General features: G+C 36.9%; 1 protein-coding gene across 5 annotated transcripts in view; it reads left to right on the forward strand.

The window, feature by feature from the left end:
• The window catches only part of ETS1 (ETS proto-oncogene 1, transcription factor), a 186718-nt gene that overhangs the window by 152548 nt on the left and 9104 nt on the right, over nt 1-25066 (forward strand). For 3 of the 5 annotated variants that reach the window (XM_074303828.1, XM_074303829.1, XM_074303830.1), the window contains 3 exons: nt 2100-2177; nt 2780-3031; nt 8389-8649. In XM_074303828.1, the coding sequence (XP_074159929.1) occupies nt 2100-2177; nt 2780-3031; nt 8389-8649 (591 nt within the window). The remainder of the gene's footprint in view (nt 1-2099; nt 2178-2779; nt 3032-8388; nt 8650-25066) is intronic. The other 2 variants (XM_074303831.1, XM_074303832.1) reach the window with 1 other exon arrangement.

The raw sequence follows: 25066 nt of genomic DNA on the forward strand, positions 1-25066 counted from the left end.
TTATTTTTCTGAATTTCTTCTTAAAATAAATTGTAGTTACCAGCAGTCAGCAGTGCCCTCCAGTTGACTGTAAGGCTAGAAGCCGACTGCCCTCTCTAACCCAGACCCACCCTTTCCCTGTGGTCACCAGTTCCAGCCCTTGGCAGACTCTGGGGGAGGGGAAAAAGCTCAAGGTTAGCACTTTTATTTTGCATAAGACCTTGCTTTGTTCAAGAATATTTTCCATTCTGCAGTGCCTAGGAGAGAGACCCAAATTATATTCTTCGGGGCATACTATTGTTATTCTTATTCCTTTCCCTCATTTTTTTGCAAAATAAACAAACAAATGAATGAATAAATAAATAAATGAATTGCAAAGTAAGCAGTGAAGAAATGGGTAAATCTTTTTGTTTCTTCTGTTCTATTAGATCAACCTAGCTACACAGACTTTCCTGATACCTTGACAGACTCCCCATGTACTTAGAGAAATGAATGCCCAGTTTATGGAAGGAATATAGTAGCAGGAACATAATTCAATCCGTCAATTCATCAGCCCCTTATTAGATGACTACTATTTTTGCCCAGTTGTTTTCTAGGTGCTGGGAACACAAAGACAAAAAATGTATCAGCCTCTATCCTCAAGAAGCTTGTTTTACTCTGGGAAGAAATAATAGCAATAGTTTATGAATTGGCTTGATTATACAACAACAAATTTGACCAGGCTTGTCAATTGAATTGTAATCTACTAATGTAATTCTTCTCTCCTTTCTGCTACTAAAACAGAACTGCCAGGATTTGGGTGGGGTTTAAATTTCTTTTTAATGGTGAGATAGCTTGCGTGGGAAACCTATTGATCCGTTCAGGCCTCTTGGATACCACAGTATTCTCTGGTTGCTATGGCTGTTTCCCATCAGGAAAACTAAACTAGATTCAGATTTAATGTATTTGGAATACAAAAATCTGATTAACTGAATTGACTTTTCAATAAAAGAGTCAGTAAAAGATAGTTCTTGGTCAGAACAAACTAGAATTGGATCATGGCTGTTTATTTGTACACAGGCTAAAGCATTTGGTTAGGGAACTATGATAAAAATAAAAATGAAAAAACACTCAGACCTTGCAAAAACAGAACTTAAATGTTTGAAGAGGGAAAGGTGTAAGACTGAGGGACAGAAGGTGCTGTTGCTGTTTTGATCTGATAAAACACAAACACATGAGTTTAATAATTTTGTTTGAACTTGGAACTGTTTTCCTGTACAGGTATGGGCCTGTCACCTGTAACCTTTTTTTGCCCAACATGTTATCAAATATCTGAAGCCAAAACTCCAACAACCTTCCCTCCTGCCCCTCCCTAAAAGCAATTCCACAATATTTTCACAATTCTATCTCTACATTATTTACCTGGTACAGAGTCCTTGGAAAAAAAAAAAAAAAAAAAGGTATCCCCAATGCAGAATTGATATGGGGTTTGGTTTCTGTCAATTTATAGAATTATAAGTTGACAATAACTGCTCCAAGCAGACATTTTTTCTTTTTATTATTAAGAATTAGTTTCCTGTTTTTAATGTGTGTTTTAGTTTTCTCTTTTGTTATTCCAGATTAGTTACATCTCAGTTTGTCTACCATACCTGTTTCCTACATGGTCCTATCTCTGAAATATTAGGGTGAAATAAAAGCCCAGGGAACTTCTTTCTAAAGACACTAAAATTGGTACCCAAGAGTATCTCTGGAATCTGCACACTAGACAATCCTTAAAAATGAAGAAAATTACCATCTTTCATAGATGGTTCAGAGGATGTCCTGGCTGGACTAAACAGTTTCCTTCAATACATTTTAGTCCTTTGATTGTATGATTGCAAACTTTGCCAGTTTCATCTATGTTGAGAGTCTGATTTCATAGCTACTGAAATAATAAAATTAAATGCTCTTTTGTGGCCAGTGACCTCATTCCAGACAGGGCCTGGGGGGCTGGTGGTAGGAAAGGGCTAAAACAGTAGCCTCAATGACTGAAAATACTGATTTCACACAAGAAGAGTTGAGATCACCATAGTGTTTGCATCCAAGAGTGTTTTGGGCCAAGGATTGCTTCTTTATTGACCTTTTCTTCTTATCTGCTGCAGAGGACATGAAACCATATCAAGTTAGTGGAGTCAGCTCTACCTATCCAGAGACTCGTTATACCTCGGATTACTTCATTAGTAAGTACAATGTCCTATTTGTCCATGATAATCATTCTTCCTATGATGTGAACCTAGGGAAAAATTCCTACCTTGAGAGCTCTTTATACCTCTTGATAATTCTGGAGGCAAGGAAAGATTTTTCCTATGATTATTTTTGCCACAGTGTTTTTGTTTCTTAAAGTGGGGCTAGTTTTAGGTGGCAGGTAGAAAGCGTATTCTATTCCATTTTTACTCTAGGAGTAGATTCAGGAACATGTACCATCCAGCTTTAAATCCTATTGAAGAAAGGAAGACCCTGTTTTCTAGCTCATGGAGCTTATTTCCTTTGAAAAAAAAAATTAGAGCAATTTTTATAATGTTTTAAGTTCCAAACTGTCCCCCTTTCCTCATTTCTCACAGAAACACACACACATACACACAGACAGAGACAGATGTTATATATATGAGAGACAGAGAGAGATGGGGGCGGGGATGATGAACAGGAGGGAGAGACAGCACAGATGAAAAGTAGGGGAAGATACTAGCAGTTGGGGGTGGAGGAGAGAGATTTTCTGAGTCTAAGTACAACTCATCAGTCATTTTAAGTTTAACATCTCTCTGTCCAACTTTTGTACCTGCAGGTTATGGTATTGAACATGCCCAGTGTGTTCCTCCATCAGAGTTCTCAGAGCCCAGCTTTATCACTGAGTCCTACCAGACACTGCACCCCATCAGCTCTGAGGAGCTCCTCTCCCTCAAATATGAGAATGACTACTCCTCCGTCATCCTCAGTAGGGACCCTCTCCAGGCAGACACCTTGTCTACTGATTATTTCACAATCAAACAAGAAGTTGTAACCCCAGATAACATGTGCATGGGAAGGACCAGTCGTGGTGAGTAGACCTTATCTTTAGAGCCTCTCCTGTTCCCAAGAATGTCTGTTTTTTTGTCCATGTTCCAAATTCTTTTCTTTTTGTTGGTATCATGGGGATTCTCAGATCTAGTTTTTCCCATCCTGAATAAGGAGGTGTTTAAAAAATAAAGTTTTCATGCTGAATTTTCTGGTCTTATTGGTATAGATAGCAAAGTTTGGTGATCCTCTTTGGGATTGAAATCACTTAAGCTGGCTTTCTTATTTTAGAGGGAAAAAAAAAAGTGGGTAAGAGTTGGAGCTGATTGTTGTAGTGTTCAGATTTGGCTGTTCTCAAGATGAAATTTGCTCTGAGTTGATGAAGGTCCAAATAAATTTGTCCACCTGAACAAAATATAATAGCTTCATATATTGTCCATTTTTGCTTCCAGAATGTCACTGGATCAAATTGCAGATTTGTTGTAACCTGACTGTGGGGATTTCTCTTGTCCATAGTGAAATTGTTACTCCTTTGTGAGGAAGCTCTCAGGACAATTAGTTTGGGATCTGTTTGGAGCCAAAAGATTTAGTGTAACCCCCACTGTCAGAGTACACATTCCACTAGAAAACCATTGAAACAAGCAGTAGGAGAATTTCAAGAGGACTGACTCTTGTTGACATAACTAGTATAATAATGATAAAATAATGCACTGAGAAATAAGAAGTGCTTTAAAAATAGGGCTGATTAACAGAGAACAAACAAACATAAACTAAATTACTCCCTCCCCCAACCCTAAAAGTCAGGATATAGAAAAACACACAGAGAAAAAAATGCAGGATATTAGGCTAAGTGATCAGATGGTTTTAATTTGAGCAAAATGTAGTCCGTTAGGGGTCTAAAAGAGGATTTGATTATTGAGGCAAAACAAATTGGATTGGAAGGAGAAAAGACAGGAAGCTTTTCAGATGAGTTAATAAGGTGTGAATCTGTGTTGGGGGTAGTGGTACTTTAATTATTGTGAGGGCAGGAGAATAGGTTGTAGTTGGGCTTCAGGAAAATTTTAGTAGCACCAGGCCAGCTGATCTCAGGAAGGCAGACCCATTATAGAAATTCTCAAGAATTTCAGCAAAGGATCTAGGAATAAAATGCCAAATGACATCTTCTAAATTCTATCTGAAAGACTTCTCAATGGGCTTCTTGGATTACTCACAATAATGTCTTTATCAACTTTACTGACTCACTCTTCCCCTTAAGAGGCCTCACAAGTGTCTTGCTTAAAAAGTTCAGGAAAGTCTTAGAACTATCATCCACCTTCTCTCCCATAGTTTCAGAGAATGCTTAAGTTGTTCATGTTTTAAAGAGAAGGGGAATGATTAGGACAAATTTATCTTCTCTTTTTGGCATCTTCTTTTTGGATTTGTATACCAATATAAATTAATACATCGTGCATATATGTGTATGTGTATGTACATATGTATGTATAGTCTTTTCTTTCAACAAGCCAGAACATTAGAATTTCTTGTGGAGGTTTCTGATCTGTTCATAAACTAGACAAATGTGGCAAAGGCTAGAACTTGAGTTTCAGATTACAGATATATTTTAAAGCAGGTTTGATACACTCAGAAGATTCTAAAATTCCTTTACCTTTAAATACATCACCCTATTTGTGTACCTGACTACCTTTGGCTTTTCTTTTTTTCCTCCCCTCCCCTCTCCTCCCTTCTCTTTCCCCCTCCCCTCCTCTCCCCTCCTTTCTCTTCCTCTCTCCCCTTCTTTCCCCTCCCCTCCCCTCTCCTCTTCTCCTCTCTTCTCCCCCTCCCCTCTCCTTTTTATTCCTTTCCTTCCTTCCCTAAGTAGAGGAGGAATGGGAAGTGTTGAAAAAGGAGATTTTTGCACTGAAAAAAAAAATGACCTAGTTCTTACCTTTTGACTCAATCCTGGAAGGTTCAGGCCACAGAAACCTCAGAGGGAGGTCATTGTTGTCACAGGGATATTATGTTGGTGTTAACAAGGTTTCAAAACAAGTAGATCTCCATTGATCCAGAAATTATTCACTTTGGCCCTCCCCTCAAAAATGAAATTTTATAAATATTAATCCTCATCTTAGCCTATTGAGTAGTTGCATGGGACCTCTCACATTTGCTTCTTTAGATCACTTTGATTTTGATTTGTGACTGTCTTATTCTGAGATCTGTCATGATGATCATAATGACAAGTTTGGTGAGAATTTCCCAGAAATTTTGAATTCTAGTCCTCTGAGAAGCCAGTCCTCTCTTTTGAAGGAACATAGTAGCCTTGCTGACTATCTAAGCTCATTGTGGAAGAAAAGTGAAACGAATGAAAAGCTTCCAGCTCCAGAATTATAAAATGGAGTGGAATATATATGCAGATTACTACTGTAAATCACTACTCTCTCCACCTGCATTTGACTATGGTTAGAAATGTAATAACAGCACCTGCTTTATACAGCCTTGTTGGAGCTACCAGGTCATATCTCCCCAGGGTCAACTCAGTTCTTCATGTTCCTCAGGAACATAGTACATTGCAGTACATTAGAGTCCTAAGTACCACCTGAAGGATCTCCAAGTCTACATTATGATGGTCTATTTTTGCTGTTCTTCTTGAGAATAGAAATGAATTGAATTTTTTTTTGTCCAGTATCTGAGTTGACTTTAAGTTCGTTTTTCTTTTGGCATGATTGCCCAGAAAGAAAAAAAAAAATCCCAAATGACCTCTAACTTTAACAGGTTCCATGATATAAACAGCTCTCTAATGAGTTACTCATATCTCAAAGGTTCCTATTCACCTTTAGGACTCAAAACTGGATCTGGCATCTGGGATCATGATGTTGCTAAGTATAAATTTCTATGTGGGAAAATCTAATATATTTTAAAAGCCAGTTGAAAGTTTATAACTTTAGCAATAAAATAGATGGATAAGCCCACTAATCCTATGGTAAAATTGTTAAGCCTTTCTAGTGAGTCCTTTCAATTTAATTCATTACAATTTGTCCTCCTTTGGATGACTAGGGAATTGAGAGAATTGAAACATAAATGTAGTCAGTGCAAAATTGTCTATTCCAATGGAATCAGTAGTTCAGATAACACAGGTAGTAATTCTTTAAATCATTTATTTTGTTTTAGAATATATTTAGTTATATTATAGGTTATGCTATAGGACTGGAGATAGGGCAAAGTTTTGAGGGAAAGATTTTTCATTCTATCTTCCCCAACCCTAATATCCAATCAGTTGTCAAGTTCTCTTGATTCTGCCTCCATAATTTCTCTTGAATCCACCCAGTTCTTTCCATCTCTTTGGCTACCATTATAACTTAGGCTCTTATCACATTTTACCTGGACTATTGTTTCTCTGCCACTAACTTCTCTAATTGATCATCCTTCATCTAGCTGCCAAAGTAACCTTTTTGTTAACCACGTCCCTCAGAAATCTTCAGTGGCTCCCTATTGCCTGTAGGGTAAAATACAAATGCCTGAATCTAGCTTTTAAAACCTTTTATAGGCCATCTTCAATTTACACTCCAGTCATATCTCATACTGCTTCCCTTTGGTTTAGCCTAATGTGATTACTTGTTATTTCATGAATTATCATCTCTAGCCCCTATGTATTTGCAGATAGCCCTGGTATACATTCCTATTTCTCAAGAGTCTCATTTTCTCTATAGCTCAGCTCTGATACTGACTCTTCTAAGAAGTGTTCCTCTGTCCTTTCCCAACCATTCCCTCTCTCATTTCTTAGTGCTTTTTCGCATCTTAATATTTCCTGGAGCTTTTTGTCTCACCTCTTCTTTTTCCCTTATTCCTTATCCTGCATTAGATTCATCACAATTCCACCTTGTAGATTATGAGTTCCTTAAGAACAAGTGTTATTTAATTTTTTCCTTTGTATCCCCAGCATCTAGCACAGTGCTTTGAATTTAATAGATGCTTTTATACACATATATGTGTTGTTTATATTCACCTATTTCCAGACATATATGGTATGTATACATGTATATATACACACATGTGTATTCTTATGTGTGTGTTTATAATATCTATATATTTATAAATACACCAATGCATTTAGTTATATATAGATATGTGTAGTTATTGATTTCTAGGGGGAGTGGAGCAGGATTTCTTATATTAATTCTATTTAGTTTAAGTGCTCATTAGCTCAAATTCCCTAAATAATAGCAGGGGAATTGATTTAAAAGCTTAGTGTGAATGATCCATAGATGTCTGAGAGTTGACAGCATATGTATTTCTATAGTCATAATCACTGCTGCCCTTCTGCTTCCTGATATGTTGAATTAAATGGATCCTATTTCCTTTCTTGATATCACACACACATGTATATATGTATATGTGTGTGTGTACACATATATACACACATACATTTTTGTAGTAGAACATGGCAGACATTCTGATAACCTCAGCTCTTTCATGCAGCCTCTCTCTCTTGAAATTTGATGTCAGTGTTTGTGCTTTGGATAGTTTTGCCAATGGAAATTTCTCCAGGAGCTGTTGTGCAATCCTAGCAGCTGTTTTTAACCTGGTTTGGGAAATTAATGAACTTGCATGATCTTGTGGTCAGTGAAGAATGTATTAAGCAACTCACAGAATAAGAGATTTCTGACATTGCTGTGGACATGAACTATTTAAATCAGATTTAAAATTTTCTTTCTTTCTTTCTTTCTTTTTTTTTTTTTAAAGAAAGAGGTACATTCTCAAGTAAAGAATACAGAGTAGAGTACAGACAGGTGGATGATGGGGGTGGACAAAGGATTCTACAGCCTTATTTGCCTGTAGGAGACATAGGTCTATACATGTATTTACTATGATATAATTATAAAATGTTGCTGCCAAATAGCATTTTAGAACCAAGATCAAGGAAGGCACAATGTACTTAGAGTGGGATAAGATTTTTTTTTTTAAGGCAGAAGGATTTTGCAAAGTTATGCCATTTTTCTTTTTAAAATATTTATGCTATTTTAACTTGAAATAGGACTCTGCCATAATTTCCTCATTTTGGTCGGTAGGTCAAAAGTGCTACATGGAAATCCCCCCCTGTAGGAGTTTTGAGACAGAGAAATCGCTTAGTGCTTGTACCTCTGAATCTGAGGTCCTTGTATGGGAGGTTTAGGCTCTGAGTGTGTCCCAAGAACTGTACAGCAGAGCTGTAGAATGGATTATACATCTATAAGGATTCCTTGGATTCAGCCCAAAATATCTGACTTTCTCCTGAGTATGGCCAGTCGCCCCAGTGGAGCTTCATTTAACCACTGGCCTTCTTACAGCTCTAAGCAATACCCTTTTGAAGGATAAAAGGGTTTTCACCATTGTCTTTTCCTGACCCTTCCCTCCCTATCCCCATTTTCCCTCCTTCCCTACCTCTAGGTAAACTTGGAGGCCAGGACTCCTTTGAGAGCATAGAGAGTTATGAGAGCTGCGATCGTCTCACCCAGTCCTGGAGCAGTCAGTCATCTTTCAACAGTCTCCAACGTGTCCCCTCCTATGACAGCTTCGATTCGGAGGACTATCCTGCTGCCCTGCCCAACCACAAACCCAAGGGCACCTTCAAGGACTATGTGCGTGATCGTGCTGAGCTCAACAAGGATAAGCCCGTCATTCCTGCTGCTGCTCTGGCAGGCTACACAGGTAGGAGTTCCTCACCAACCACTCGAGGAGCAAGCAGTTATTTAATTTCTGATATGGGGCAGATGAAAAGCCCTGGAGTGGAGGGTCTTGGCAGAGGAGGAACTTGAGTAGATATCAAGCTTTTTCTTTGGTTGGTTGATATTCAACTTCTGTGTCAGATACTCGCTGAAAGTTCTTCACTGTAGTCCATTAGTTGTTGAATAATCTGTTCAAAGCTAGCCTAAGAAGTCCTTTATCCATCAACTTTTCTAATAGACCTGTCTTTGGTGAATTTATAAGAAACACTAACTTCTTCCTTGCTTTGCCAAAAAGGATATAAAAGAGGGTTTCACTCATGTGCTTGTTTTTATTTTTTAAAATAAAATTTTATTTCTGATTTAGAGTTCATTATAGTAGTAAAGATTATAGTGATTAAATACAGTGATCATAGAAAAACAACTTAAAAGGTCTTTGAAATCATCTAATCCAATCTTGTTTTTATTGATAAAGAAATTGAGACTCATAGAAGTTAAGAGATTTGCCCAATGTCACACAGGTAATAATGTGCCCAAAACAGGAGTGTGTGCTTTGGTTCAGAGGCCAGAAACAATGTTTTGAAAGGCAATGTTAAATGATTGGCAGTTTGGAAGCTTCTCTGCCTTGAAGCATATGAAAAATAAATAAAGCTAAATAATGGTCCACAGAGCACTAAGGTTTTAATAATTGGATATTTTCTAAAAGGCTTGAAAAATCTTCTGAAGGTGAAATCATTATGAATTTTAATTTTAAACCATGCATTTCTTAAGATATCAAATTTAATTATGTTTTAAATCTAAATAAAATCTGCCTCTTATTTGTTTTACTCTAGAACTAATAGGTTGATAAGGAGTGATTATTGTGTGGATTCTCAATCCATCGGACTTAATCAGCACAGGATATAGAGAGGATGAAGAAACACTTGCCTTCTAATGTAGCAGAAAGAGGCTTGGTCTTAGAGCTTGATGATGTTTGCTAATACTGTGACTTAGGCAAGTCATTTAAAATTAATATAATGCTGATCGTAGTAGAGATTTCTCAGATACTCTCAGTTTCCTCAGTGTGATTGGTTTATGGAAGCTTTCAGGAGGATTACTACAGCACTGTGTGATGAGAAAAACACTTTATATACCTTAAGCCCTAATGCAAATGTGATATAATAGCATTTGATCCTTATAACAATCCTGTGAGTTAGATGCTACATATTAGTATTATCCCCATTTTATAGATCAGGAAACTGAGAATCAGAGGTATGAAGTGACTCTTCTACCTATAATCATGTTATTAGGTGTTGGAGGCAATAGAAGTAAGATATACTATCAAATGTCTTGGATGAATGGAAAGAAAAATCATTTGATAAGAGTTTACTACATGCAGAGCTTGATGCAATAGAAAAGTAAGACAGTCTCTGTTTTCAAGAAGTAAACATTTTAATGATGGAAGAGGGAGACTACCCGTGGAATATTTCAGCTGCAAGTCAGATTGAAAAGTACCATGATCCTTAAAATGCAGTGGCAAAGCAGATGGCAATGCCTCTTTAGTGTTATTTCCCATTAATGAAAATCATATCAATTTCTGGTGTTGAACCATTTGGCAGTGCCAGGGAGTTTAGTGGGCAAGAACTTTCCTTTCTGGGTCTTCAGTAACTGAGTGCTATAGTTTTTGCAGGAACAGTTGCCAGGTAGCATCTTTACAGGGGTTGACTCCCAGAATGATGTCTGAGTGCATTGGCCCTAGAGCATCATTATTTTCAAGGATCTTGGAATCAGGGTTTGGAGCTGCCTTCATAAGGGCCCCCGGGGGAGATGGAAGTACTGACTAACTTATCAAATTAACTTCTCTAGTGACTTCAAGGGATGATTTCCTATTTATCTTTCATTTTTCCTGATTCAGTGAAAGAAGATATATTTTATGATCTTAAAATGACATTGTGATTTTAAAGTTTACCTTGCCCAATTTCTTTATTTTGCAAATGAAACCTCTTACCTCTCTTTTCTTCTGCCTAGTGAATACCGGAGGCGCTCCATAAAAGTTTTTTGGCTTTTTTTTTTTTTTAATAGCTAGTTGAATAAAAATCTAAATAAAAATGGGGTCTCCTTTTTTTTTTTTTTTTTTTTTTATTAAAACCACCTGGAATGAGGAAAGCTTGGGGGTGAGACACACCCATGGTACAGAGTGTCAGCTGATGATTAGGAATGCCTTCCAGATGTTACAAAAACAAGGCACTGAAAGTAAGGGGAAGGGCTGTCTTATTAAAAGGGGAAAGGAAAGATGGGAAGAGCCATCAATTATACTGGTCTCAGGAGTTTGTTTGACATGGTCTCAGAGCCGCCCTAAAATGGCTGGGCCTACTTCTGTTCTTGAGTTGGTAATGGGCAAAAACTGTGGCTAGAAAGACCTCACCCCTCTTTAACACTCCCACTCTCACTTCCAGTACCAGATTCTTGGCTCTGTTGTTCCTCCTTGAAATATAACCCTTCCCCAATCCCAGCAACTAACCAACCACTGGTGAAATAAACATCATAGAGCATGACTTTAAAAAATGTCGATGTGATCTCACTATTGGAATCCTAGACCTTTGGAGCCAGAAAGAATGCTACAGGTCATTTAGGCCCACTCCACTTTATAGGTGAAGCCCCTTGCCTCTTCTTTCCTGTACGTTATCTTCTTGCTTGTGACCTCAGATAGGGGAGAAGTATTTAGGTGAGAATACAGCTGGCTGTGAATACTACTGAAGGTTTTGTGATAGTATAAAATTGTATTTCTAGAAAAGCTTAAATGAATCTAGGTTGTTCCCTTTGGAGTTTCCTCACAGCTGAAGGGTTAGAAAAAGGGTCAGGGAAACCCTATTTGGCCAGTTCTTTACCAGCCAGTTGCAGAGGTTTGTGGTCAGCCCTCTGGGGTGGGATTCTGGTAGAAATGGATAACTTCAGTGGCAAACATGGAGAAGTGGCTATATCCTCATTCCAAGCTGAAACAGGAACTCTTCTGATTTCATTAAGCATGCTTGTTATTGGGTTTTCTGAATGGGAAATGCATTGAGGCCTACAGGCAGAGTGCAGAGAGGTGACCTGTGTCCTCTCAGTTCCCCAGGGTAGCTTATGGGAGCTTTCAGGAGGATTACTACTGCACCATTAACAATTATTTACTGAGATCTGATTGATCTTTTCCAGAGCTACCTAACTTTGGATTCCTTCTGTAGGAAGAGAATATTGAGATGAAGCCTCAGGGACTGAGTCTACAACTCAAAGAATGAATATGAACTTCAAGTTGAGGCAGGGACAAGGAAATAAAACATCTGTAAAGGACAAGGAAATGAGGCATCTGTAAGGATGATTAACCCAAGTACTTTTTAAGAGTAATGAAAATCAGCCCCTCTGGCAATCAAAGTTCAGTGCCTAAGTGGTAAAAACAAAAACTGCTTAGCACAAATACAGATATTCTGGAGGTGTGGACACTTCCTTAACACTTTCCCCATTTTACTTGATAATAATAATTGTTATTTTACAGAAGGTAAATAAGCAGAAGCCATTCAGTAGTTAGAGAGGGACAAAAAGGAAAGTTTCTGGAAGCATTCTTGGATCTCATTGCCATTTAAATAAAGAATTCCTAGTAACCCATAATCATACCTCAAATAATGATTCCAAATGTAAAGAAGTTATTTCTTCTTTGAAAGCAATGAATTGCAGGCCAATTCTAATACACTTGTGATGGAGAAAGCCCTCTGCATCTAGAAGGACTAGGGAGACTGAATATGGATCACAATGTAGTATTTTCACCATTTTTGTTGTTTGTTTATTTGCTTTTTCTTTCTCATTTTTCCCCCCTTTTGATCTGATTTTTCTTGTACAGCATGATAAATGTGGAAATATCTTTAGAAGAATTGCACATGTTTAATCTATATTAGATTACTTGCTGTCAGGGAAGGGGGGAGGGAGAAAATTTTGGAATGCAAGGTTTTGCAAAGATGTATGTTGAAAACTATCTTTGCATGTGTTTTGAAAAATAAAAAACTTATAATTCTTAAAAAATATAAAGAATAGCTGCAACATGCATGGAGAAAGAGAGGGAAGGAGAGAGAGAGAGAGAGAGAGAGAGAGAGAGAGAGAGAGAGAGAGAGAGAGAGTGACTTGTGTGAGCCACCTATTAGCTGAATGATGTTGGACAATTATTTAACCTCTTTGGGCCTCAATTTTGTCATCTACAAAGTGAAAGGAATAGATTCCATGTCCTCCAAAGCCCCTTCTGGCTTTTTTAATCTATGATCCCAACATCGTGTGAGATCTTGGGCTGATTGGTAATATCTAATATCATCATTTCCTAAATGACAGTTCTGTGGGGATCTGATATGACAATGAGGACAACAGTCCAGAAGATAGAGGTCTTTGGGATCCTTGGTCATTAATTAGCTCATTCTGTGATCTTGAGAACATCTCTTTCTGTCTTGATGCCTTTTTTTCATTTCTGTGAAGGGGAAGGAGGAACCTTCTTATCTTGCTCACAGGAGGTCTCTTGGGGTTTAATGTAAGCTTAAAATATTTTCAAATTGTTTCCTTAATGTTGTTGACCTATGTTTTAGTCTTTGACTTGCCTTTCAATGATTCTGGAGCTGGTCCTTCTGGGGATTGTAAGTTGCTAGGCATGGATGGGAGACTTGAGTGTAGGGACTGTAGAAAGACTAATTTTTCTTGTGCTCAAAGCTGCTTCCTCCTAGCTCTCTGTCTCCCAATAACTTCCCCTATGATGCTTCCCTTTCTTACTCCAATCCTCTGATGTCTCTGTCATTGTTCAGTTATTTTCATTGTATGTGACTCTTTGTGACCTCATTTTAGGGTTTTCTTGGCAGAACTACTGGAATAGTTTACCATTTTCTTCTCTAACTCAATTTACAGATGAAAAAACTGAGGCAAATAGGATTGACTGACTTGCCCTTCCAACTAGGAAGGGTCTGAGACTAGATTTGAATTCATGAAGATGAATCTTCTGACTCTACACTCTGTATTCTAGCTACCTCTCTGGTAACTCATTTCCCTTTTATAATACAGAATTTCCACTTTCCAAGGGCAGTCCCCTTTCCACCTCCCCAGGAAGAGGCAGAGAAGGAAGACTTGGTAGAATGTCTCTGGATGAGGTTCTGCTTTTTGTTGTAGCTTTGCCTCCTGACAACTACTGCCATTTTGGCCCACCCAAGTAGGCTCAGATTCCCCAGGCTCAAAGTATTTGTGTATGTGTATATATATATGTGTATGTATGTATGTGTAGTGGGGAAGGGAGGCACTTTCTTTTCCTTTATTTGATGTCTTACTTGTTACACTGTAAGTAAAAATCAGTTAGAAACTGAATTTTTGTGTTCTCTTGCACAGTTACATTCTTCTTCCATAGATAAGAAAAATTGCATCAACCTTCTCTGGGCTCCCATGGCAACTTGTTAAATTAGGTCAAGATGTGGGAACAGATAACATGACTTGAAAGGCTGCCTGTTAGCAGAGTTAAGAATACATCAAATGCAATGCTGGCTTCCGCCAAAATGTACCTTCTTACCTTACTGTGAACTGCTTACGGTTATCAGGCTGATAGCATCAGAGAGCTCCATTTTTTCTTGTGTTCAAATGCGTCATGAGCAACTTAAGATCACAAGTTGGAGATGCCTAAGGCAATATTTTCTGTATGTTGTTTAGGCATCAGGGAAATGTTTTCCTCAACTATAGAATATTCTGATAACTTTGATCCTGGCAAACTTAGATTTCTTTCAGCATATTGCCAAAAATTAAAACTGAAACTAAAACAGTGACTTATCCAGCTTAGAACAGAGCAGATAGGTCAGTTCCTGAATGCTAAACTTCAGATTTTTCACTAAAATGCAAAACCTTCCTTTATCCCTACCAATATTAAGCAATCAGAATAATATTTGGAGTCTGAATATTCTCTTCCTTGCTTCCCAAAGAAGACAAAATAATTAGGAAACTTCTTTGCCATCTATCTTTAGAAAAATAACTTATTATTTATTTTTCAAGCAACAAATTAAAAAAAAAAAAAAAAAAACAACTATTCTTCTCCTCCCTTTCCCTACCCCAGTTGAGCAAATTTAAAATATAAACAAACAAATCCCTCAATACATATCTACATGGTCTGGCAAAACAAATTCCCACATTAGCCATGGCCAAAAATGTGTCTGCAGTTTTAATTCATTACCTTCCAAGAGGCATGGCATGTTTCTTCATTCTTTTGACTCAGAGTTTATCATCCTCATTGGAGCCTCCAATCCCTTGATCCCTTAGTTCTTTTCCAGGCCACCATCCTTGTACTGGCTATACTCCCTCTTCCTACTGCTGTTGAGAGCATCAGCATCCAACCAGTCAGCTAATCTTGATTTAGGTGTCTTGCTTCTCACTTCACCCTCCCCTTCCCCATATCTAATCTGTTGCCAAAGCATATCTCTTTTACCTTCATAACATTTCTTATGTTCCCTTCTCCTCTGACATTGGAATCACCCTTGTGCGTCTGCTCATTACCTCACACCTGGACTCTCATCAGCACTTTACACCAGCATTCACCTGCTGCTTGGACTGTGTGCTATAAGTTTATCCTTCTGCAGTCCGTCTTCCACTTGGCTGCCAAAGCATTCTTCATAAAGCACAGCAACTTGGAAAAGTTGACAAATAACATAATAAGAAACCTTGGAATGAATCTTCATTTAGTGGTCAGGAAAAGGGAATAGGAATAATAGTGTGTTTATGATGAGATTGTGAAAGATCTGAGTTCCTTTCTTAAGAAAATTATTACTGTTGATTTAAAACCAATTATTATGATCCAAACAAATTGATATATGAAAACTTCTAGCTAGGGTATCTATTATTAGATGCAGATTAAGTACTTTAGTGATGATCTTTTAGATACGAAATTTTCAGATTCCAATTTAGGATTTTTTTTTTTTTAATTTAGAACAATGGATTTGGTATCATTTAAAAAAAAAAACAAACAAACTAGGAGATAGTGCTGAGATGAAGTATAGCTTAAGACTTCAGATCATAAAATTTTAGAACTGGCAGAGACTTCACAGACAATTGGATCATTTTACTGGTGAGAAAATTTAGACCCTGAGAGGTTAACTAATTTGGCCAAGGTTACTTTAATTGCTAATTGACAAATCAAGTCTTTCCTGAATTCATGAAGAATTCAATAAAAAGTATCTCTCAAGCCTCACTCCAGGATTATTTGGGTTGAGATGATAAGAGGAGGCTTGTATCATGTAAGATTTAGGAAGCAGGGATTTTTCTTAGATATTGGAGGAACTCGGGGAAGATAGGATAGGAAACCAGATGCTAATAAAAATTTTGTCTGTCAGAGTTCCTGATGCCACAGAATCACAGATTTAGGGTTAGGGAACTCAGAGATCAACTGAACCATATTATTTTGCAAATAAGGAAAAAATAAGGCCTGGAGAGTTGAAGTGACTTGTTCACAATTACACAGGTACCATCTTAATTTCCTGTGGTTAAGTGAGATTATAAAACTTCATTTGGAAATTAATGGTACTTGCCTGATGACTTCCATTATATCATATGTTATTCAATATATAATGTAATTATGTTAATGATATATTACATAAATTGAAATTATGCAAATGTACAATCAATGTCATTTTTATATGTGTGTAAATGCATCTATATGTTGTATTTTTATGTATATGTATTGTAGCAGGACAGTTCATATCTATCTTCAATTTTAAAATGAGGGGTTTATTCTGTTTTCTAAGCAGTTACCAGGGGTTTAGGAAGGCAATTTACTTGCAGGTTATAGCTGAAGTTGAGGATGATTCCTTTTGAATCTTTAGTACACAACTCAGTGGTACAGTAGATAGAGTTCTAGACCTGGAATAAGGAAGACATAAGTTTAAATACTAGCTATGCAATCTGGGCAAGGCATTTAACATGTCTTAGTTTTCTCATTTGTAAAATGGGCATAATAATAGCAGCTACCCTCCCAAATTTTGAGGATCAAATAAGATAGTAATTGAAAAGTTCTTAGCACAGTGCCTCTCACATAGTAAGTACTATATCAATGTTACCCTATTATTATTCTGGTCATAGCAATTTAGAGCTCTTTGATCTGGTAGCAACTGCCTAACTATTGTCACTGGTAAGCAAAAATGGGGCTTTCTGGGAATGGACTGCTGGTTTGTGGTGTTAGTTTCTAGATAAAGTCTCCATGCTTGTTTCAAGTAAGGCTTCCCTCCAACACATCCTCCCCTCTCCCGCCCAAGAGCCTCTCAGTCTCACACAGCACGACTTTGTCTTTTGACCTCTTGAACAAAACCTGAAACTGCAATTGAGAGGTTGGATACCACCCTGAGATGCTTCTCAGTCTAGACTTCAAAGCTCAATCATTTCTTCTTTGAAGTGAAATGATCCCACTGAGTCAGATCTCCTTAGTTCTGCTCTGATTTCCAGTGTTGGGGTCATCCTTACAAAGTCCACCTCTGATAATTAATTAAAGTGCCTGGAAATGCTTTGCCATCTATTAAGAAACAGCTTGCCAAAGTTGGTTGGTTTTCTCTGCTTTTATAATTTTTCCTTAAATGAATTTTCTGTGATTTGCCTTCCCTACCTCCCCTCCAGCCTCCTCCACTGCCTTCTCAGGTATCCCAAATCATTTAAACATTTTCTTCTCCCTAAAAGCTTTGTAGAGACAACTAGATGGCTTAGTGGATAGAGTTTTGAGCTTGGTCTCAAACATTAGTTCTGTGACTGGTTAAGTTAGTTAATCTGTTTTCCTTAATCCATTGGAAAAGAAAATGGCAAACCACCCCAGTGTCTTTGGCAAGAAAACCCCATACAGGGTCATGAAGAGTCAGACATGAATGAACAACAATAATGCTCTTATTGTATTAATATTGGGTATTCTAGCTATCTGTTTTGATATTTTATGACTCTGTGACCTATATGCTTGTTGAGAACAAGAGATATTTTTATCTAAATTTTGTGCCTCTCCCATTATTGACATAGTGCTCTGCACTCAGTAGGTGCTTAATAAATGCCAAGGTAGCTTGTGTTCAATTAGTTTTAGAAGAGGATGGTCTCTCAGAATCTTAAAGGCTAGAGTCAAATTGCTTAGCAATAACCTAGAAGTTACTACTATTTATTAGGGAATCAACAATAATAACCATCACTAATCATATCAGGAATAATTAAGCAGTAAAATTTATTAAGTGCCTATCATGTGCCAAATACTATGAAAAGTTCTGGAAATAGAAAAAAGAGAGTGGAGTGAATAGTCTAATCTGTCAATCTAGTTATATTAAAATTTGAGGACTAGGATTAGACATTTTAAAATATATTTGTTGTTCAGTCTAGGTTGTGCCTAACTCTTCATGACCCCGTTTGGGTTTTTTTTTGACAAAGATACTGGAGTAGTTCGCCATTTCCTTCTCCATATTATTTTACAGATGAGGAAACTCAGGCAAACCGGGTTAAGTGACTTGTCCAGGGTCACACAACTAGTAAGTGTCTGAGGCTGGATTTGTATTCAGCAAAGTGAGTCTTCCTGTCTTCAGGCTTAGTGCTCTAGCCCCTTGTATTCTTTTGTATTATTCTTTAGTGTCTTGTGTCCTGCCCTCCCAGTAGAATATCAAACTTCTCAGTGCCATGAACAATTCTTTTGTGGTAATTCCTCTTATGTATTTGGGCACCTGGATTTGCCACCATGTTAGGAGATGCTTAATACTAGCATCATAGAATCACAGAGTATTAAATCTGTAAAAAGTCCTTAGAGATCAGCTATTGCAACTGTTGAATTTTGTAGAAGAGGAAACAGACCAGAGATTGGCTTGTCCTACATTATGAAGCCAGTTAGTGAGTTAATGGCAGAACTTGGGTTTGATAGTACCTCATTTAAAATTTTATATAATAATTTTCCCTCAATTACATGTTAAAACAATTTAAAAATATTTTTAAAAAACTTTTGAATTCCAAATTCTCTCTTTCCCTCTCCTCTCCCTAGGACCTCAGTTTTGTTGTCTTGTTCTGACTAAAAACACTGACTTTAAAGTTTATTAATTGGGAAACATCTTGGTACCATGAAAAGACTATGGAAATCAGAGGACCAAATACTGCCATTGTCACTTATCAACCTGTATGACTGGTGAAATCAATTAACTTCTCTGTATCTCATTTTCTTGAGGTGGCAGAAATGATGATTTCTAAAAATCCCTTCCAGCAATAAATCTACCATTTATAATCTTCCCCCCCAAGGAGTTTTTTTTTTCTTTTCAATTGTATTTTATTTTTCCAATTACATGTAAAAAATAGTTTTCAACATCCATTTTGTAAGAGTTTGAGTTCCATTCCCCACCCCACCCCCACTTCCTAACACAGCAAGTAATTTGATATAGATGATTTATAACAATTCAAACTGAAAAGTTTTTTTGTCTGGACATGCCATACTGATGGAACCCAAGATGCTTGGGTGCATCTCACTGCTCTTCAGATACATGAGAAATAGAGCCCAGTGTTCAGCACAGAGAGGGTACTCAGTGAATTTTTATTGACATGACCTTCTTTCTGATTTATTCGTGCCTTATACCTGAGGCCTGAGAGTGAAAGTTCTCCTCTGTGACTGAATGTGAAAGTTGAAACTCTGAAGCCTGGTATTAGGTCTGTTTGAATGAGGTTCACAGAACCCACTTCTGTAGAGGCACTGAACTTTGGCAGCTGAGATGGTTGGAAAGTTTCTCGGAGACCCTCTGAAGCATGGATTCTTTAGTAACTATTTCCTTTCAAGTGGAAGGCGCCTAATGTATAAATAACATTGTTATGACAGAGAAGAGATTCCCATTATTTTCTTTGATCCAGTTTCTACTACTCTATTTTGTTATTAATGTTATTCTGTTATCAGCTTTGCTACTTATTATCTGTGTGAATGTGGTCAAGTTGCTTAACTATTCTTCAGAGAGATCTGTTTCTTCATTTGTAAGGTGGGAACAGGTTGGATGAAGTGACTTCTCACTCTCCTTTTGCAACAGATCTCACTTTTCTCCTTACTCCTGGGCTTATCAGTAGGTATTTGCTGAATGAATGAATGAATGAACAAATAAATGGATGGATACAAGAATGAATGTGGTTTCACAGCACCAGAATTTTCTCCCGGATTTAAATCACTTAACCAAGAATTCTAAAGGGTTTTCTCAGCCTAGGTTTTTTAGGAAGCTCTATAACCCAGAAAGAGTCAATATTTGCAGGAAGATATGAGTCATTACTGAAAGAAAATATAGAACTCAGAACCTCATTAACTCTGACTACTGAACAATTTCTTATTAGCTAGATTTGTAGAACACTAACTTCTAGTTGTCCATATTGTTAAGATAAATTACATTGTTTTTTAATAAAATCCCCACTCCAAATCCAACTCTACCCTACCTTCAAGAGCTTTTTAAAAAGAAAACATTTTATAGAATACCAACTTCTAGCTGTTCATATTGTTAACACAAATTACATTGTCTTTAATAAAATCCCCACCCAAAATCCAACTCCACCCTACCTTTAAGATCTTCTTAAAAGAAACAGTTACCTAGAAAACATTAGTAAGAAAAGACATAAAGAAACCCACTTCCTGATATTAGCTTCATTGCTCCAGTATCAAGCATTGAGTCAGTGCTGGGTTTGACATGGTTAAAAAGAAATATTTGTGGGTTTAGAGGAAAGAAGTAGCTGTACTATCTCTTTAAGAGAATTACAGCTTTTCCTCTTTCTCCCTTCCCCCTTTTTGTCTTCCACCCCCATTTGAACACTCAGGCAATGCAGGTGTGAGGAGATGGGACAAAAATAAGTGTCTTTTCTTCAAAACTTAAAAAATCTCCTGTCTTGTTGTTAAGCCCTACAAACTTACTAAGTGAGCCATAATAAGATATGTCTCAGGTGGGACAGCCCAACCAGACCCTATCTAGAATTGGTACCTGTCAGATAAGTAGTATTTATCCGTAAACAGTCCCCCAAAGCTTTAGTCTTCCTTTCAGGGAAGTGTTGGAACCTAGACTGCAGAATCTTCTTAGCATTTAAGTGTAGGAAGGTTTATCTGTGATAATCTGGGGCATGGACATGAGGAGAAACAAACACCTTTTTGGAGAAAGAGGATCTAGTCCTCTTTGTGGCTAAGATCTCCCCAGACACTTTCTGTAGCACTTTTACTTGTAAAGCAGTTTTTTTTTTCATCATGCTCTAAACAAAAGTAAATTTACAGGGATGTTTATGTTTTTAAAAAAATTAAATGTGATTATATTCTTATTTACCATACTTTTCCATACATTTTATTACTTTTAATAATTTTATGGCTTCTATTTTCCCCAGATAGCTATGTCAATAGAAACTCATTTTCCTTCTTATCCCTTTGTATCTTTCATTTATCTACAATTCAGAATTTTCCTCTCAAAAAAATTAAGGACAATTTCTTCAATTTCATGTGATGTTTTTGTTCCAATGATTTTTATAGTATCTGTATCCATTCCCATCATTTTACACTTTTATCTTTTCCTCATATATGCGTTCTCCAATTTACAACATTACTATAAAGTATTCTTGCCTTTATTTTTATGACTAAAGAAACATAAGATTGTTGAGGTTGTATGATTTGTCCAAAATTGCACATCAAGCCAAAAGTCAGAATTGAAACTGACTTCCTAGCCACTTTGCTACTTTATTTTTTAAAGCAGAATATAAAATCATGTCACATTTAAATGCTTTATTTCTAGGGCTTAATCTGTGACCATATACTGCTTAGGCTCATGCTAACTCTTGGAATAATAATGTATTTATAGTATTAACTAGGCTACAAAAATTACTTTTAGTTCATCTCTCAGTGATAGTTGCTTTGTCGGTTTCCATATTTAGTCTAATGTGAATCCTAGAGAGGCATTTTATATTTTACTGAATCTTTACAGTTCTTCACCATTACTAAATATGTTCAATAAATAATTATCCATACTTTTGTGCTTGGTAAGAGCAATGCATAGGTAAACAAGTCTTGTCCCTGATACATGCTAGTTACATGACCATAGATATGTTAATTAACTTTTCAGTCCCATGAGTAATTCTCTAAGATTGTTGAAGTCAAATTCCTGATCTATTCTAGTGAAAGAAATTCCTGTACCAGAAATACTCAACATCAATGAAATCATACATTTAGACTCTTCCCCAATCAAGTAAAATAAAAGTTTTAGTTCCTGCTTCTGGGGGCTTAAAATCTAAGAGGGACAAAAAAGAGAGAGAAATCCACTTTAAGTCCTATAGAGGGTGAGATTTATGTAAAATACAGGTAACACTTCTTAGACTATTCTTATACTCTTCTGTTTCATGTGGGAGCTTTTTCTGTTGATTACATTCCCCCTTTTATTCTGTGTCTTCAAACATGCTCAGGTCCCCCTTATCTTAAAACCTTCTCTTGACTTTGTTTTCATTGAACCATCAAATTCTCTCTGTCTTCTCCCTCATACTAAACTTCTGCAGAGAGTAGAAATCTAAACTACCCATTCACTATTCACTTTCAGAGCCCCTATAGTCTGAGTTCTATCCTTACTGATCTATCAATGGAAAGGGCTATCTAAGGGACTTGTAATTCCAGTAGTCCATTGACCACATTTTAATACTCATTTTCCTTAATCTTTCTGCAATACCTAACTCTACATATTGTGTACTCTCTTCTTGAAAAAGTCTTTCTGGGATCCCCCTTAATTTTAATCTCTCTGTTGGTTATCTCCAATAGAGATTGGTTGTTATATTATTGTATTGTATATTACTGTTTTCATGTCATCTTCCTCACTAGACTATGATCTTCTTGAGAGCAGAAATTGTCTTTTATCTTTCTTTCTATTCCCACAGTGCTTGACATATAGTGTTTTATAAGTGTTTATTAACTGACTGATATCCTCTCCTTTCTTAGTTCTCTGTGATACTGCTTTCTCAAATGTTTCTACCTCTATCACTACTTTCTTTTCTTCAGTAGTTAGTTCATCCACCTCCTTTAATCCTTTAACTAGGGTTGCCTTCCAAGCCTCTGTCCTTGGCTTTCTCTCTACACGTTTTCTCTGTTGGTGATCTCATACATTCACCTGGCTTCAATTATCAATCCCAAGCAGATAGCTTCCAGATTTGTATATTTAGCCCTGCACTCTCTCACTAGTGCACCATGTCTTACTATCACCTAAAACTTAACAAGTTGAAAATTTAACATGTCAAAACTGTACTCCTAATCTTCCCTCTCCTACTTAAAACCTTCCCCTTTTACTTTCCCCATTTCTTCCTGGTCAAATCTTGGAGGCATTTTTGACTCCCTTCTTCACCCCTCCCCATCCTTTGCACCCAATCAATTATTCAATCTTGTTGATTGTCTCAGCAATGTCTCTCACTTTGATTGTTAAGAACCTCCTAAAGGATTCCCTTCTCCCAATCTCTCCCCTCTCCAAGCCAGCCATCACATAGCTCCTGCATAGGACTGGCTAGTCTTCTTCCTGCTTACAGTTCTTCAGTTTCTTATAGAATAAAATAGAGACCTCATTTTTAAGGATCAGGAGAGCCATTCAAGCTATAGAAAGTGTTCGAACTCTTTTTTTCTAACCTTATTTGCCATCATGTGCCAAAGTGGATTGTGATTTAATTGCTATTTTCCCTTGTTCTGCTCCTTTCTGACTGTACTTCATTTAAGCTGGCAGCATGGTACATGGGAAAAAAAAAAAAAAAAAAGAATGACTGGAGTCAGAGATTGTACTTTGGCATTTAATACATCTATAAACTTCAGTGAGTTCTTTAACTTCCATAGTCACAGTTTCCTCAACTGTAAGATTAGATGAGTTTAGACTATGATAACACCTGAGGTTCCTTTTTCACTATATCTAAAACAAGGGCTCTTAATCTGAGTCTACAGATCCCCAAGGGGTCCATGTATAGATTTCAGACTGTACTAGATTGTTAAAGTCATTGACACAAAAAAGGTAGAGTCTCTACTAGTAAACTAATGTCCTAGGAATATAGTCATCTTATAGATTCTGTTCATTTTCTTCTTGCCCTACTTAGATGTCACATTTTTTCTTGAAACCATCCCCAACTGCCCATAATAGAAAATTCACATAGCTACTTCTTTCAACTTTCTTATAACCCTTGACTGGTTCTCTGCTGGCACATTCTTCTTTATTTCAATTCCTATTCACATTGAGCTTGAATTCTAATTAGGAAGACAAGTGCATATAATATATGGGTGTGTGTGTATATATAGATATATATGTGTGTAATATATATAAAATAAAACATTACTTATCTATATTATATATGTGTGTACTTATCTACATTATATTTACACAAACAATACACATATTTATATGTTTATATGTGTTTCTATCCATCAGTTTACCTATCACCTGTGGTAGATACTGAATAAATGTTTGTTTTTGAAATAAATTGTAATCAAGGTAATTTTAATTTGGAAGGGTGGCTATAGGGACTGATTTGAAATAACAGACTTTCCTTTTTCTTCCTCATTTTTTCTGTGGCCTAGAAGCAGTTTGGTTCACCATTCAGGTGGTAGTATCTTACCTTGAGTTATATGCCCTTTCCTATAGACAGGAAGGAAGATAGAATATTTCACATGAGCATCATCTTAAATTTAGGTGAGATGGAGCTAAGTCAGTGAAAGCCATCCAATCTTTTCTGCTCAATATGAAAGGATTTCCATGGAGCAGAAGAGTTTTCAGATTCTATTTAATTTATAGAAAGACAGAAAATTTGTAAAACAGAAAATGGGTATTCAGACATAAGAATTCCTTTTTTCTGAGGAATGGAATAGATGTGCAATTGTACCAAATGATGCCTTGTGAGCAAATGGGGTCATTTCTAGATCTTAGTGTTCTGTTTTTGCTATCATTGTTTGACTGTGGGTTGAGACATCTGGTTAGAAGGGAGGGACCAGAAAAGGCTGTTTCTCTGTTTTAGGGCCACCTGCCAGATGTGTACTGATCACTGAGGAGTCAGTTCTTGTGCAAGGCTGGCCAACCATGAGAGTTTCATAGGTTAAAATAAAATCTGGTGTCCTCCCTGCACAGAGAACTTTAATGTAGCTTAACTCATCAACAGAGCAGCAATTTAACCCCCAGTTGTCAACAAGGTGTGGAACCTTTTACTCCAACAAGGATAATGATGAGTTGGGATTTAAGAGTCCTAATGCTGCTTTCCCCCCAAAGACAGAGAAGCAGGATGTTTAAGGCTTTCATGAAACCTATAGTCTTTTTTTTTTTTTTCAGTAGCAGTTTTTATATTTGAGATGAGAATCCTACCTTCAACAAACATCTTGAGACATCTCTGCTCATTTTAAACTTTCAGCTTCCTTCCAAGTTTGGGATTTTCATCTATATGGAAGTGACCTC

Source organism: Sminthopsis crassicaudata, chromosome 3 (genome assembly GCF_048593235.1).
Source record: "Sminthopsis crassicaudata isolate SCR6 chromosome 3, ASM4859323v1, whole genome shotgun sequence".
NCBI lineage: Eukaryota > Metazoa > Chordata > Mammalia > Dasyuromorphia > Dasyuridae > Sminthopsis > Sminthopsis crassicaudata.